This window comes from Astatotilapia calliptera, chromosome 22 (genome assembly GCF_964374335.1).
Source record: "Astatotilapia calliptera chromosome 22, fAstCal68.1, whole genome shotgun sequence".
NCBI lineage: Eukaryota > Metazoa > Chordata > Actinopteri > Cichliformes > Cichlidae > Astatotilapia > Astatotilapia calliptera.
Window position 1 is genome coordinate 11,817,386 of NC_137442.1, and position 16,788 is coordinate 11,834,173.

Sequence of the window (16,788 nt, forward strand, 5' to 3'; positions counted from 1 at the left end):
TTATCGGTCAGCTTTAAACTGACTAGAAACCCCAATCTACAATTCATGCAGTACAATCCTGCAGAGTGCACTATACAAGGCCAATGTGAGATGGGTTTTACCCAAAAATCCTAATGAAGTTCTAATAAAATAGGACTATCATGTGGACCATATAGCGAATACCGTAATATTTTACTTGTGAAAGTAAAAAAGGTGATTCTGGTAGTAAATATGAAACTGAACTCAGAGGTAGGAAAAAATGGCTCTAAAACGATGAGAATCCACACAGAAGCTGCTGGAGGCAGATGTTCATATTTACAACTTTATTCTTTTACAATTAATTAACAATATTGTGAACATAAAAATGTATAAAAGCTTTACAAATCTCAAAATATATACCGGTAAGAGCATTTTTAGAAATTAGCTTAAATGTTTCTCTAGAATTCAAGTTGTACATTGAGTCTTAACTTTCAACTGACATTCAAAACTGTAACAACCAATCAACCAGCAGGAGGATTAAATGCTGCTAAAGCAAAAGAAAGATCACCTTACAGAAAAGTGCTTATGAACAGATGAATAGATTTGCATTACTTGGAATCTCTCGGTCCTTTTATATGTACAGTCATTAATACTAAATATAAATGTTAAAACAAAAAGCAAGCTATTAAAAAGTGCTAAATTGCAGAGTAATTTTGTTAAACCTAGCTAACGATATCTAAAAGTGAAGAGATACAAAGAAAGACATCCTGAATGTGTGTGACAGTTTTGTGTGGTTTCATATACATATGCAGAAAACCCCAACAAATATCTTCAGTCCTTAGCTTTCTGCTTTTTTTGAATCTTGTTGGATTTATTGAGGATTTTCATGAGGCCTTTAGACATGAAGTACGGCCTCTCTGCAGATCCATCATTACGCTCCAGATCTTCCACTGTGGGTGAGACAGGAAGACGAGTGTGAGCAATGCGCTGCTCGCTTATGTGGAAATAATGTGATCAAACATTATTCAGTAAACTGTATTTACTCACAGAAGCAGAGGAAGAGTGTGTCCACACACATGTTATACACGCTGAAAAATCCGTGTGCTATGAGGTAGCTACCCAACGCCACCGTCTACAGGAACAAAGGAAAAAAATAAATCAACGACAAATCCCTGAAAAATGGAAACAAGGATAACTATCCTAAAAAAAGAGATTAGCTCACAATTATTGGCATCCAGTAGTAGTTGAGGTTCTCGGAACGGAAGCTGGAGCCCGGCAGCTTAATTCGTCCAGAGAAGAAAAAGAAGGACAAAACACCTGGAAAGGAGATTCAGACTTCAGAACCTATTCTTTCGGACAAACTGAGATATTAGAGTTTAATCAGCAGTGACCAAATGCTGCTGAGATGCTTTCATCATTTTCAGGGTTTCTTTTGTACTTTCTAATTTAGCATTTATCACTTTTTTTAATGATTGAATGTAAACTATTGCAGCTTTGTATATATTTTAGTTGTACTTTTTCTTTTTCTTTAAATTGATTGTTTGAACTTCCTGTGTTTTAGCACTCCCCTTAAAGCACTAATTGTTTTAACATGCAGCTACAAACAACTGAAACAGATTCTGTTTGGCAGGAACTCAACTAGAAACTGAACTTTTCCAGTTTCCACTTATTTAACTTCAAAGTTCAATCATACTCCAATGAGAGATTACTGGTGATTTAAATGAGAGTGTCTCAGAGTCAGTCACAGTGATCAACCCACAGGGCGTTCCCGTCTCACCCTGGGTGCACATCGTGTGCGTGTCTGTGACATTTCGTCCCTGGCAGCTTCCAAACACACTGGCAGTGTTTCTGCCTTGTGCACTCTTTACCAGCTCTATGCACAGCATGGCTGATTTGTTTTTTAATCTCATAAATTTGCCTCTCCACCATGTTTGCGGATGTAGCTTGCAGCTGTTTTGAGTTTTCTCTGATGCTTCCACTACACTCACCAGCACACAGCACAAAGACCATTTATCAACTTGTTGACAATTGTAACAGCTTAAAAGGCAGACGAGTTTGGACCAGGCCAGACTCGTCTAGTTCCTTTATAAATATAAATTGGAACATCTCCCCAACAGATTAAAAATCAATCTACAAATTTAATTGAAAATATTCTATAATAACATAAAACCTGCTACAGAGTATTTTTACAAAAAAACCCCACAGTGACAGATTTGCTAGATGAATCGATGTCGTCCTTACCTACACCTCCAACCACCATCAGCTTCCCAAAGAATAGCAGCAGGTCTGTGACTTTATCGAGCACCACAACCCTGAGAGCACAAGCAGGGCAGGACGGAGAAACACGACACTAAATCACTCAGTCTCTCAAACATGTGCAAATACATTCATGTTCTGTACAAGCATTACAGGAACTGTAAGCATGAAGTACTAAGCACAGACCCTTTACTGTGGAAATAACTACAACACAAACCTTATCACATTTCTCATGAGCAGCTGAAAAGCATTTTTGGCTGAGACACAGAAGTTTTTCCCATAAATGGCAATCTGACAAAACAAACAAACAAACAAACAAACAAACAAAAAAACAGAGTGATTTTCAGACTCCAGTGAAATACTGGATAAATTATGTAAAGATAGTAAAACAAATTTTATCATGTTTAGAGTAGAAAAAGAAACGCTTATAGTTAATATCAAAGGCTGTTTTTCACATGATGTCCTCTCACCATGATGTAAGCGTTCCTGTTGATGAACTTTATGAACTTCTCCAGACACCACAAGCAGCACTTCAGGCAGCACAATATAAAACGCACACAACTGTTCTGCGACCCTGGAGACGACAAGTCAGGGAAAATTCTTAGTGTCTTAGTATATAAACATCTTTGACCACCCAGTTATTTCAAAATATACTTTTACTCGTATCCTGTGGCAGTGACATCTGAGAATATTATCACTCTTACCTCTTGTTTTCTGGTCAATGTACTCCAGGATCAACCTCATGATCTGAACCAGGGTCAGGATCAAAGCACCAAATGCCAAAGAGCCCAAATGGTACCTTGAAAAATCATTACATGTTGTATTCTTAGCCAGTTTAAAAGATATATGTAGATTCCAGGTGTAAAAACTAAACTAATACTGAATGCCTAAAACTGGCAACGACAATTAAACAGACACTTCTGTTTTTACAAAGACATATGTGAAAATCTTCTTTAGCTCCTTCGCTCTGTGGTAAGATTTTAGGTCCAGTTGTTAGTTTCGTAAATACAACATCAAGTCCATTTTGTAAATTGGGATCATTTTTAGAATCTGGAAGGAGTATTACTTAGGATATGGCCAATGGTTAGCAATGAATGGGGTGTCCCTCAGTTTCTCAGTCTGATCAGCCTCATGACATCTGGTTTCAAAACACTAAGATTACAGCGCTCAAGTCAAGGCTTCAAAACAGGACATGAAAAATCAGTGGCTGGCATTATGTTGGCATGTCCATCTTTTATACTGACATGTGTCTACTGGCTACTGAATGCAACGTGCTGAAGAATGAATGATGAAATAGCAGCATTGATAATGTAGTTCTTTTTTTTAAGAAGAACAAAACTTATGTGGGACATCATGTCAGGAAATATTAGATTAGCTGTGTACAGCAGACAATTTACAAATCAAAGTTAAAATAAAAAATAGAGATGTGGCTGGTTTAATTGCTGCGGTCGGCCTGTACTAAGAATCACCCTCTACTTGCAGACTTTGACTTCTAGGTAAAAACGTTTGACAAGTTACAGAACATAAAACAAAGTTACGTTCACAGTCATCCACGGCAGCTTAATGGAAAAATAATCCACGTTTCTAATATTTCTTCAGCCCCCCCAATTATAAATTATGAAAATATTAGGCTTTGTGTGCGTTATCCTCTGAAACATACTGTAATCATATAAAAAGAATTGGGTCTCAAAATGGCACCTCTGGGTCATTTACTCTTTACTCATTCATTGTTGCAGGATGTGGTAGTTGCTCATTAACCTACCTGAGTGAGCGTATAAAACCTCCAAAGAGAGGGAACATGGGGATGTCAGACGGTTTTTCGAAAGCCCAGTAGTAGGAGGCGAAAGCTCCAGCCAGCGTGCACTGTCCAAGAGCAATGACAAAGTTGACACACCAGAGAAAAGCCACCACGTTGTAGATGTGCAGGTACTGGAGGTTCTTCCGGAAGGTGTCCGTGCTATTGTAGTTGATGAAGATGCAGCTGGCTGAGGGGCAGTTTGGGTAATCCGATGAGGTGAAGTTCTGCGAGGAGAACAAGAAAGTAGCACAACCATATGAAATGGTTGTGCATGTATTTGCCAAAAGGCTACCAAAAACAAACAAACAAACAGTAAACCAATTATTAACCAATTAAACAATCGTTTTAAATCCTCTTTAATCCTGAATGACAAGACTCTATCAATCATCATATCACAACACTTTGCTCCAAGACCGTGAGGTAAAACTTCAGCTATCAGGTCCCTTTGCTATGGAGCCAGGTCCCAGTTTGAATTCACAAAACATCCCTCTCTATTTTTAAGATAAAAAAAAATCAAAACTTTCAGCCTTATTATGAAGATTATAGTTAGGGCTGGATCAGGTGACCCTGAATTGAATTACAGTTAATTATCTCCTAGACAAGTCAAGGAAAAAAATGTTTTGAAAATTTATCCCCAGTAGGCTCACCAGAGGGTCACAGTTCTTGGTGCCATCGATACTACTACAGTCGTTCATGGTGGAGTTCAGAGCCACCACTTTGTAGGTGGGACTTCCTGAAGTAGCCAAATATCTGCATCCATTTGTTTAAGAAAAGAACTGAAAGCGTTTATCAAATATCATCTATATATTACAGACCATAGTGTAGCCTGAGAATAACATGTACACACATGCAAACATAACAATAATGGATACAAAGCAGTAGCTCCCCAGTAAGCCACACACACCACCAGGAGAACAAAGGTGACCACAGGGTACAGCAGAGTGGACATCATGTAGCTGATAGCTCTGCAGAATATCAACACACATCATGAGGTCATGCCAAGGTTTTGTGACATTTTCACAATAAGATAAAAACGCACTGTTACTTTTATTGTGATAAGTAAAACTAATAGAGTCCCTTTTAAGATTAAGAATTGAATTATTCACATCACATTTGTTAAAAGCGAGCCAGTCCTGTGGATGATTTTTCGTTTTGTTTAACCTACTTGCTGGACTCCTGGATGAGGGCGATGGCAATGAGGATTCTTGTGCGTAAGAAGATGAGGGTCAGCAGAAGGATCCCCTCAACTATGCATAAAATTATCACTGAGGAGCAGAATAACGAGAGTCACAAAAAAGAACAAGCCCACACCCAACTGCTACACACCACAATCATACACACAGATATTAGCCCACATGTGTTCTCCCTGTTACTTTACTTGTAATGTACTTTATTTGTTCTGATCTTTTAACATGCCTAGCTTTGAACTTTTATATACCCATGTACCTTACTCATGTATGTGTATGTGTGTATACTTGTTTTGTATATTTTACTGTGTGTAACTACTGCCGAATAAACTGTGGCCTTTGGCCCAGACACACAAAAGAATTCATCTTTTAACAATCAACATTAAGCTACCAATGCTTAATGTGTCAGTGTAAAACAAAGAAAACTATAACCCCCAAACTAAAGGATATTTGTGTTACTGAATCTGTTTTACAATGTCATTATTCAAGAGGTGCTGTAAACATGACATGCAATTCCTGCAAGCCAACAGTGGTTTTATTGCATTTATTTTTAGATATACTGATTTCAGTACACACATAATGTGCCAATAATGTCCTTGTTTATTTAGATTTTATACCTCTCTTTTCCTCTGTACTCTTACTTGTAAAATACCACAGAATAGCTGCTGTGCATAAACTGTCAAAATGGCCATATAAAGAAAAGCACTTTCTTTCTAGTGTAAATGCATAATTTCCAGTTCTAGATTAATTTATTTACTTTTATATCCAACACTTGACCCAATTAGCTTATTAATGCACCCACAGCTTGCTCGCTCTCAACCTCTGAGAACATTACAAAGACGAGACAGAGAAATATTTGGTGACATTTGAACAGCACAGCAAAGGTTAGAACTAAATAGCATTTTAATGACACTCACAGAATGCCAGCCAAGTCTCTTGGACTTCTAGATAACTCTGGAAATTTGTGGTGAATCCAATTGTAGTGATGGTAGCAGAGTTTTGTTTGTAGTTTATATATTCCCAGGCGCAGTGCCATATTCCTGAAAAAAGAAAAAAAAAAGAGAAAAAAATTGTTTTGTTTTTTTTAACTTCACTTTGTATTTCAACAAATAAAATAACTAGGTCCTCTTTATATCCAGACATCACTGCACCTCTGTGTGCCTGATTTAAAAACTATTCCAGGTGTGTATTTACCATAAGCTCCAGCAGCCAACACTCCAATGATGAGGACCCACACCATGACTGGAGCGGTAAACCTCAACAGCAACAGGAACAACAGACTGACAAGCATGGCTATCACCAAACCACTGAGACAGGACAAGTGGACAGGATGGAGGGACAGTTAGGACATTTATAAGAAATTAAAGCAACGATTTTAAGGTAAAAAGAAAGCCGTGAGAAAGATGTAAACTATATTAAGAACACATATCCAACTTAATGTAATCTCATACAAAGCCTCTGCCACAACTTCTACTGGTACCATTTACTTTTTTGCTGACACTGTCAATAAGGTAATATTTTATATTTGCTCCTGAAGCAATTGTGAGGGCAGTAGTGTATTTGCAATACACTGAAATCATTAACCTACATGACAAAAAGAAAATGCATAGATTATGTAAAAGCAGAATTCATGTCATGTTTCTAATTGAATTACACTGTGCAGGTGTTCCCCGTGAAGAGGATGTAAGTGTATGCTGATAACCACATGCTTTAAACAATAACTTGGTACCTTTTTGATAGCAAACAGATCATCTGAACTCACTGACAAGTATATTAATATACAGTAATCATTTATTTTTATATTAAAAATAATAATTGAAAGTGATTGTATTCTGTTAGTTTTCTTATTAAGACAGAGCACCTGATACAGCATTTTAGATATTAAGTTGACACTACTACTTTGTGTTAAGGCTTATTCGATATCATCAAAACTTCATTACAAAATCTGACTTCTATCTGTACATCAGCAGGTGGCAGTGTGCAATGCTGGTTCAGCAGGGAAACTCACAGGATGATCCACGGCCATGACGATGCAAAATCTGCAAAGATTCGGGTGGCGATGTCCTTAGCGTTAAAGCTGTTGATAATGCCCCTAACGAAGACAAAACAGGACAAGATGTGATGGTGGCACCTTTGCTTTTAAATAGTAAAAAGTCATCATCAGATAAAACAAATACTACAAATGAAAAAAAAAAAAAAACACAAAAAAAAAACAACGAACAACAGCATTTAAAACCCATTTCTAAAAGTGGTACGGGGGTAATTAAAAGGTGCGTAAAAAGATCATCATGCAGCCAACAGTGACCATTTTTATATAATTATGTTCTACATGTCTAATGTGACACTAATAAAGCTGGGAAGTCATAGAAACCAGAAATAACCCAAGATATTCAGCATAGGCAGACAGAGAGTGTAAGACAACTACTCATTAATGCTTTAGGGCTGCAAATCCCAAGACAGTGTGTCACATGAAATCTAAGGCCGCTGTGTATAAGTGAGTTAAACGCAGCAACAAGAGCAACTAGAACTAGCTGCTACGCTACGGCTCAACAGAGACTCACAAAACCACCAACCCTGTGCTGTTGATAAGGAGGAAAAAGACACAAGATTATTAAAGTCTGTGGGTTCATTTAGATTCATAGTCATCTTGATAATGTCTATTACCCAGTGCCATTTTTGATGAGGGCAACAGTGTCATTCACTGAGGCAGGCAAGCCTGGAACATTCGCAAAGTATAAAGGTATGTTCCCCAAGGCTGTGATATCAGGAAAACATCTCCCCAGCACTAACCACACAGAACAAAAAGGGAAAATAAAATTAACCATAAATATGGAGTTAGAATGTTTTTTAGATCTCTATACACAAGGTACTGTACTGTGTATTGAACATACAAGGAAATTTAAATGAAAGCAGTAATGTGAATTTGTTACTGACCAGGGGTTGTAGGTATGAGCATGAAAGGACACCGCTCCTTTTGTACAATCTCACTAACACTCTGAAAAACATGTTTAACAATCAAGTTTTGGCCAAAAATAAATACTGCATACATAGAATACATAAAAATAGAGACAGCCACCAGTGCTAGCCCTGCCTCCTAGACTGCAGCTATGGCATAAATCTGAAACCTCTACGCAACATCTTCTATGAGTTAATGCAAGTTATTTTAAGATTTTCTGACACTGACTTTGAGGTCAAGGTCACCGAGATTTGAACTCGTCCAAGATTTTTAATAGATCTGATTTCCTAGGATATTGTACAAAAAACATGACCTCTGACCTTGACTTTAAGCATCGAGGTCACTAATATTCAAACTTTACTGAGATTTGAAAATCAAATTGAAAGTCTCAAGTTTCCCTGTTCTCGAGTTATGATCTTCACAAAGTTGGCTGTTCACGCCGCCAGCCCAGTAGCGTGACAAGAATACTTTCTTTTAAACACCGTTTGTAGCTTACCAAGTTAGAATTGTTGAGGTTAAGAGATGGCACGCAGTAATTTGGATTGAAAACGTTTGCAGGTTTTTCACCTGGAAGGTACGACTGTATCTTCACGGCCCAGAAGTCAGAGGGACATTCTTTCACACACACCTATGGGTAATGAAAAAAATAGGAATATTTATGCAGCACAGAGAGGAAAGTAAAGAGTTTGAACAGGAACAGCAAACTGCAGCAGCTGTGTGTACCTGCGTGGTTGGACACTGGAAACCATTGAGAACACTTGCCATCACATTGACAGACGTTGCACATTTGAGAATGTCAAAGTAAAGCAAGTTGGGTCGGTCTCTGAAAGACATGAATAAAGTTTTTATTTCATATTATATTATTAAGTGTGTATATATTTTCTATATTTAAATAAAATGACTCTAAACAATGGTTAAATTACTTATTTGGCCCAACTCCACAGAACCAGCCAGTTGAGTTTCTTGCGTAAAGAATATCTCTTGGATCTCCATAGATCCAAGCTGACAGAGGGGAGAAAAAAAAAGCACAAATTAATACTCAGAAAGAAACTAAAAGCCAATCGTGTAAATGTTTGACCCAATCCATCTTGTTCAATGTGTTGCTTGCAGATTTCTCCCACTATAAATCCACCCTTGTGTGCAGTGCTTTTAATAATCTCAATGGAGGAAATAGATTTGGGAAATACTAGCCATTGAACACACAAATAAGGTCACTTCATGACCCATCAGGCCGCTGTGTTTGCTCTAGATAACAGATGGCCCTGAGTGTTGGAATGAGTTTGATGACAGAGCAATAAAAAGCTGCTGACTGGAACTATATGAAAAACATAGCTGTTCATAGTAACAATAGAAACTAAACAACTGAAAGAAACAACAAGTGTAATCCTTTACATCATGTAATCTACTTGGCATTTATAAATCAAGAGCTGTAAATCTCTGCCATTAAATGAATCTTCTGGTTTGACAAGAGGGAAAAATAGTTAACACAAATTGGTCTAAATGCAACAAAATTCATGAACGATGAATGATTCTAAAAACCAGTAGTTTCTGTGAAGTCAGAAAGTTAACTAGTGACTTGATGGGTTACATATTGTTATAGCCTGCTGTATAGAGGCAGGCTTGCTCTTCCACCCTACCTAGTTCTTTATATCAACTACATAGTAGCTTCATACGAAAAACACGGACACATGACTAATTAGACCTTAGAGGGGTTTACCTCTGACAAACATCTGGCAGACAGTCTTAACAGTTTTTACCTTCGTTTTGAGAACTTTGACTGTTCTAGGCAGACCAGCACACTGAGGGAAAAGACTATCACTCCCCCATCAATTTGTATTGATGAGAGGGGGGTAGCTAATCTTTTTAGAAACACTAAAAGCAAGAGTCCTGGACCTGACAACATCTGTGGACAGGTACTGAGAACTTGTGCTGATCAGCTGAGTGGGATTTTTCACCATATCTTCTCACTTTCTTCAGAGCTACAGACAGTACCTAAGATTTGGAAACATGCCATCATTGTTCCTGTTGCTAAGGGCAGTTCTCCTAAGGTACTGAATGATTTTAGGCATGTGGCTCTGACTTCTTTAGTGATGAAGTTATTTGAGAAGATAATTAAGATGGAGATTTTAATGCATGTTGAACACCATCTTGACCCCTTCCAGTTCGTCTATAGAGCAGGGAGAGGTGTGGAGGATGCTGCTGTCACACTCCTGCATCTCTTGTATAAGCATCTTGAGGCCCCCCACACCCATGCAAGATTATTATTTGCTGACTTTTCATCAGCATTCAATACAATTCAACCCTTCTTACTTGCTGACAGGCTTTACAATTATTTCAAGCTTGACACTAGTCTGGTCGGCTGGGTGACAGACTTTCTGACTAATAGGTCACAATGCGTGAGGGTGAATCATGTATTTTCTGATGTGCTCTCCTCCTCTACTGGATCACCCCAGGGTTGCTGCCTCTCTCCCCTACTGTTCATTCTGTACACGAATGAGTGTCGCAGCAATTTCACGAACAGACATATCCTGAAGTTTGCTGACGACACAGTGATCGTCAGTCTTCTAGTGGGGGACGAGTCAGGCCATGGACAGGTTGTAGATGATTTTGTGAATTGGTGTGATGAGTCCTTCCTTTCACTTAACGTGTCAAAAACTAAAGACATGATTATTGATTTTAGGAAGTCCTCTTATAGCTCATCACCCACTATCATTAAATCTGCCGATATTGGGATAGTTGAGAGTTATAAATATCTAGGTGTGGTACTTGACCATAAACTGTGTTTTGAATCTCATGCTGATGCCACTACTAAAAAAAATGTTCAACAAAGACTGTTCTTTTTAAGGAAAATGAGATCATTTAATGTCTCATCTGAGATGTTGTCTTTGTTTTATAGAAGTTGTGTTCGAATCTGTGATGTCTTTTTGTATCGCTGCCTGGTTTGGTAACCTGACGGTGAAGAATAAGAATCGGTTGGGACTTCTGGTAAAAACTGCTAGCAAAATTTCAGGGCGCTGGCAAGATGGACTTTTGGCCATTTACAATAGAAATGTGCTTAGAAAGGCTCATTCTATTATGAGTTGTTTGAACCATCCACTTCACAGTGAGTTTGAGTTGTTGCCTTCCGACCGCCGTTTTAGAGTACCTGTGAGGAAGACTAAAAGACTCCAGGTCTCTTTTATCCCCACTGCATCTTGTCTCCTCAATGGCAAATAACTGTCCTAGGACTTTCTTTCACTATTATTGTCATTATTATTTTATAGTATTTATAGTATTTTATAGTATATAGCAGCAATGAGTATGAAGTGAAAAACATGAGGACATATGAAAACACAGTTGGGCACATAATGCCTGTGCTGGCAGGGTTGGGTTTCTCTTACCTAAAACTCCAACTACTATGTAGCCAATGATGACCAGCAGGAAGAGAATACAGCAGATTATATCTGTACACCCTCTGTGTAAAAAAAAGAAAAAAAAGAAAAGAAAAAGAAAGTGAGATAGTATTAAGTAAAGTGAACAGGGTAAGCTTTGCATGGGTTTTTGATTTTGTTAAATGTGTCTTCATTAAATGTGATAAATGTGTCTTCCTAGGCCAAAAGAAAACACACACACTACACCAGGAACCACACAGCTGGACAGAGGACAGGGGGGTTAAAATGTAAGAATTTCACCACCTATCCAGTGAGCTTTGAGTCAGACTTACCTATTCTTTACAGGTCCTTTGAAATTATGGTCAAACTGCGCTGGTTGTCCTGGGAAAGGCAAACATTCGCCATTAATCAACAACTTCCTTATTTGTGAACAGATGATCAAGGACACATTAGCAGTTTCTTACACATTTTTGAACTGCTGATTTAATGTATAACTGTGCAACAATGGACAAGTTGCAGTTATTAAAACAGGCCTTTTTGGATAAAGACATTTTGACCATTGCCATCTTTCAACCTGGTTATACTGGAGTTTTATTTAGCCAGTTCCTGAAATATTTCTTATAGTTAGATTTGTTTAACTTTAAAAAACAGGCACCCTCTGTTTAAAGTTAATGAATTACTTCTAAGTGAATAAGGAAAACTTTCAGGGACTTGCATTCATATTTTATGGGCTGATTGTTCATAGAGGTGTTGCTGTATAATCACTATGACAGGAATTGAATTACTAGGAAGAAATATGTCATTGTTGTTTCCTGGAACAGAGAGAGGGACAGTTAGCAGGAACCAACAATGAATACAGTGGACTTACAAATCAAGCGGGTCTGAATATAAAATAAAATGCATATTTTATGTTAGAAAATATATGTTTAATCATACCATAGGGAGTAAAAAAAAATGACTGAGTGAGGCACAGCACTGACAGCAGCAGCTCTCAGGATAATCATTTGTCGACATAGTTTTTTTTAAAAATAGAATTTGAATTGAAACAATGAGACTGTCCTGCCTCTACAAAGCAAAGTGTACTAGTTTAATTGCAAACAATGAAACTCAGGAAACGTCTTTGAGAGACTTTCAGCTGAAAAAAAAAAATTCCATCCACCAAAGTCAGATCTGCATTATCCTGTCGAGCAGGAATAACCCGATAGGACAAGCCACCCTCATATGGTATTAAATACAATGACTAAACAATTTATGGCTTTGTAATCCACGTGTACTTCATATTTGATCATAAGAAAAAGCTGCACTCCTCACTTTATGAAAACTAAAAGCATAAGGTAGCTTAAAAGTTACAACATTTAAAAGTCGTCTCACTGAGTAATTTGAATAGAGCTGAAAGGACAGTGTGTCAACATTGCACATAGTCCCTCAGGCTTTCCGAGAAGGATGCAAATATTACAACAGGATGTATGAACTTCAGGGCCAATCATGTGATTCAAAGCTGGCAATAAGTGGCCATAACAAAAAGCTAAATGTACATTATAGTGTAATCCTTCAAAACAGGAAGGGCTAATAAAATGCCAATTACTGCAACACATAAGATCAGAAAGTTTTTCATCTCAGTATTGTTCAGTCATTGAAATATCAGGTGTGTCAAACAAACAATTCATTGAAAAGACTACACTAACGTCCTCCAAATCTCCACTCGAGAAATACTTAGAGAAACGTCAGAGATACAAAATGCTGACAACACAGACAGCTTTTCACTGGTTTGTTTTTCCGTGAGTGTCAGATTTCATCTGCTAGGACGCTGTTGTGTGTTTAGAGTAAATGACAGTCTGCACCTTTAGATGACACACCTCGTAAAAAACTGATGCAAAGCCTTAAACCTTTAAACTTTGAACCTCATACAGGCTGGTATTTTACAGCTTGAGTTTGAAAAAATTACAAAGGACCATGAATACGAAAGTTATCGCATGACCCTGTCTTAAGATGAATGAGGCAGATGACAGAACAGACCCAGTCCTTTAAACCCACAGCAATGCAACCAGTTAAAGCAATGACTTAACATAGAAGTGGCACAAGGAGACTCTGACACAAAGAAAAACATAGATGTTGCCTAAATTCTTCGGTTTGTCTGTAAAAAGAAATTATGGCTTGGTTAATTGTAGCCGGCAGAGACGGATTTACAACGGGGGTGTTTTTGGGTTTTTTAAATATTCAAATGTTATGCGACTCCTGGATATCTTGTGATTAAACATTCCAATGGCTACAATAACCAGAGAAAGGTTTTCTTATTAGAACATCAATTTGAAAAAAATAATGAAAAAGAAAGAAGAAGCTTATTCTCCCACAAAAGAACATGGCTGCAGGATTTAAGTTTGCAAAGTTGTATGTGAACAAATCACAAGACTTCTAGGACAGTGTCCTTCAGACAGACACAACCATGTCAGCACAAACACCCCATACCAACTGTGTAAAGTCAACCATGAACAAGAGCCAGTTTAGCTCACTGGGATGAGCAGGCGACCATATACTGTACAGCTTGGTTCGAATCCGACCTGTGGAATGAGAGTTGTCTTTGTCAGTGTTTACCCTTGGAAAAAATAGGAACCTATTCTAATGAGCATCTAACCATGTTTTTATTGATATATACTAGAGGTGTCAAAACCCATTATTAAGGGTACTGGGGAAATTGTCAAATGCCGTAGAGTGAAATGCCAAACCTGTCTGACAGGTTAAGCTTGGCTGTGTGTTGCTGTGTAATGTAACAGGACAATGATCCCAAGAACAGCAACAAATCTACAAACTCCAACTCACTATCAGACAGCTGACACCAAAATCATTTTATTTAACTCAGTCATTTTATAAATGTGTTAAGAATGTAAAATAAAGCCTATGTGCGATTCTCCTGTCTCCTACATTAGCTTTATTAACAGAGTTATGTTCTGACATTGGTTCACCTGTTGAACCAGGCAGGCTTAACAAGTTTTGCGGCCAATGATTTGCAATAAGGCACATCTTTCTCAACACTGTCTAAACTTTCTTAACCGAGACCAAAGTGCAACAGCTCCAAAAAAGGGAGCAAACAAATCTCTCACTAATGAATCAGGAAGTGTCCAAAGCCCTGAAAATGATTTCTACTTCCCTGTGAAGCCAATCAGAGCAACAAAGAATAGCTTTAAAGCTGAATCATCATTAGACCACTCATCTGAATTGACACACACACACACACACACACACACACACACACACACACACACACACACACACACACACTTTTAAGAAACAGAGGTTCAGCTGCCAGTGATGCTGTGGTCACCTGGTTTTTACATCTTATATGGAAGGACATGAAATCCATCCATCCATGTATGTTTACCTCCAGGGAGGGTTTGTTTATTGTAGCCTTATCAAACCTGCCAGAGTGCCAACAGACTCATGACGTACTCCAACAGAGCAGACTCCGTTCCACAAGGTGAAGTGGCCAAAACGTTTTCATCAGCAGCAACAGAATTTGTCTTTTAAGAATCTAAGCATCTCCAGTTTTAGAGTTTGTGTGCAAACCACAATCACAAGCCACAAGGCCACAAGGCCACAATCTGTTAACTAATGCAACACAGACTCCCTGCTTTTACACTATGCAGACCAATAGTGCTTATGTGTACATTCGCCCTAATATGAAACAATGTTAACTGATCATTATAGAAATAAACTGCACATATTTTCATGATAAAACGTTGATTTAGGCAACTTTCAAGCCTAAATAACTGAGGATTCTCATCAGGGAGAACAAACTGGTATTTAGATGAGAGATAACCAAGTATTTAGTTAGTTAGTATCTAATCCTTCGAACCCCAACACTACACAGTTAACACATTTGACCATAAGGCCATGCTCAACTGACACTGTGATTAAATCTAAGCATTACATTAATAATGGAAGAAATTTTAAAGGAAAGGATGCAATTATTTAAAACTATTTTAGCCTTCTTATTTCTCCCATTGGATACTGTCTTTTTTCTTAGAGTCAGGTTTCTGAGGTGTCCTGATTTGTCAGTAATAAAACTGTCACAACATTTTAAAACTAGGTTATCTGTAAAACAATAAAACAGTTTGATTAGACTAATATTGGCACACGGCCTACTGTTAAACAGGAAGATAATTAAGATATCACTGAACTTTAACGACCTAACAGTCATTTAAAAAAATCCACGTTAGAAACAGTGGGTTTATGCTAATAACCACTTCATTTAAAAAAAAAAGAAAAAAAAAAGAGTTAGAAACTTTAACTTAAAACTCTAAAAAGAAAATGGCGTGACACAAAAAATGAACACAGCTCTCACAAAGTATTTAACTCTAAACTCGTTCATTTCAGAGTTTTCTCAGCTGCCTTTGGAAATTTTTACTTTAACGCTGAAAGCAGATCCTCTGAGAACACCAACGGCCGACGTCAGCTCACCGTATTCGGAGTTCGGATTTTCCTCTTCTTGTGTTTCTTTAGCCATGTTCCGCCTGGACCTCCACACTCATAAAATGCAACTTCTTCTACACACTGCGAGCTTAAAACAAACAAGAAGCTAAAACCGACTTTTTCCGAGGGAGCTTCGCCGCGTTAGCGCGGACATTGCAACTAATGACTGAAGAAATCTTTTTCTTCCTGGCAGCTGTAACCAGGGAATGACGCTGCACGCGCACCTGCTGAGGGATGCGCACCTGCGCGGTGGACCAAAGATTGTTTATTAACAAGAGGACTCGCTCTGCATAGTGTAATGGTAGAGGTCTATGGTAATACTTTGGCATGACTAAAATCAATACATAAAGAGAAATAATTCAGTTGAAGCTTTTCAAAAAATCTTATTTTTAGCCCTTTTTTAGCCTTGTCATTGCGTGTGTAGTCCTAGTAAAAATGTTTAGATTTGTTGGGTTTTTAAAATGCGTACAAGTGTTTCCTTCACTGAGCCAGAGCTGTGCTTTGTCTAATAAATAAATGACACTTGTGTGTGTGTGTCCTATTATCGTCCAGTGGGAGCTAGCATTTTTGTTAGGGGGCAGCAAAGGTCTGCAGCCATTGTGTTTACGTGTCTTGCCTCTTAGATTAACTGGTGATTTTAAATTGGACTTGTAGACATTAGTGTGGAGTCTCTTCTGTGTTGAAATTGAATTTGCTCAGAGTGAGACTTCCACCTTTAATCTTCACATCTGATCATACCCAGTCCTGCTTCCCACTCCTCTTGCTTTGCATTATTGTCTAAAGGGCCTTTGTTGT

The 16,788-nt window shown here is 38.0% G+C and overlaps 1 protein-coding gene across 1 annotated transcript; it reads right to left on the reverse strand.

Moving 5' to 3' along the window:
* Positions 1–287: 287 nt before the first annotated feature.
* On the reverse strand, positions 288–16,159 carry slc44a4 (solute carrier family 44 member 4). Its single transcript, XM_080295816.1, has 22 exons — positions 15,982–16,159; positions 11,859–11,907; positions 11,536–11,609; positions 9,079–9,157; positions 8,879–8,978; positions 8,652–8,783; positions 8,134–8,194; positions 7,864–7,984; positions 7,208–7,291; positions 6,394–6,506; positions 6,117–6,239; positions 5,178–5,277; positions 4,885–4,977; positions 4,660–4,762; positions 3,977–4,236; positions 2,919–3,013; positions 2,685–2,788; positions 2,432–2,505; positions 2,200–2,270; positions 1,181–1,275; positions 1,006–1,090; positions 288–908 (listed from the first exon to the last, which is right to left on the reverse strand). Exons 1-22 carry the CDS (start codon positions 16,025–16,027, stop codon positions 790–792), a joined length of 2,181 nt encoding a protein of 726 aa, XP_080151942.1. The 5' UTR covers positions 16,028–16,159; the 3' UTR covers positions 288–789.
* Between the last annotated feature and the right edge of the window lie 629 nt (positions 16,160–16,788).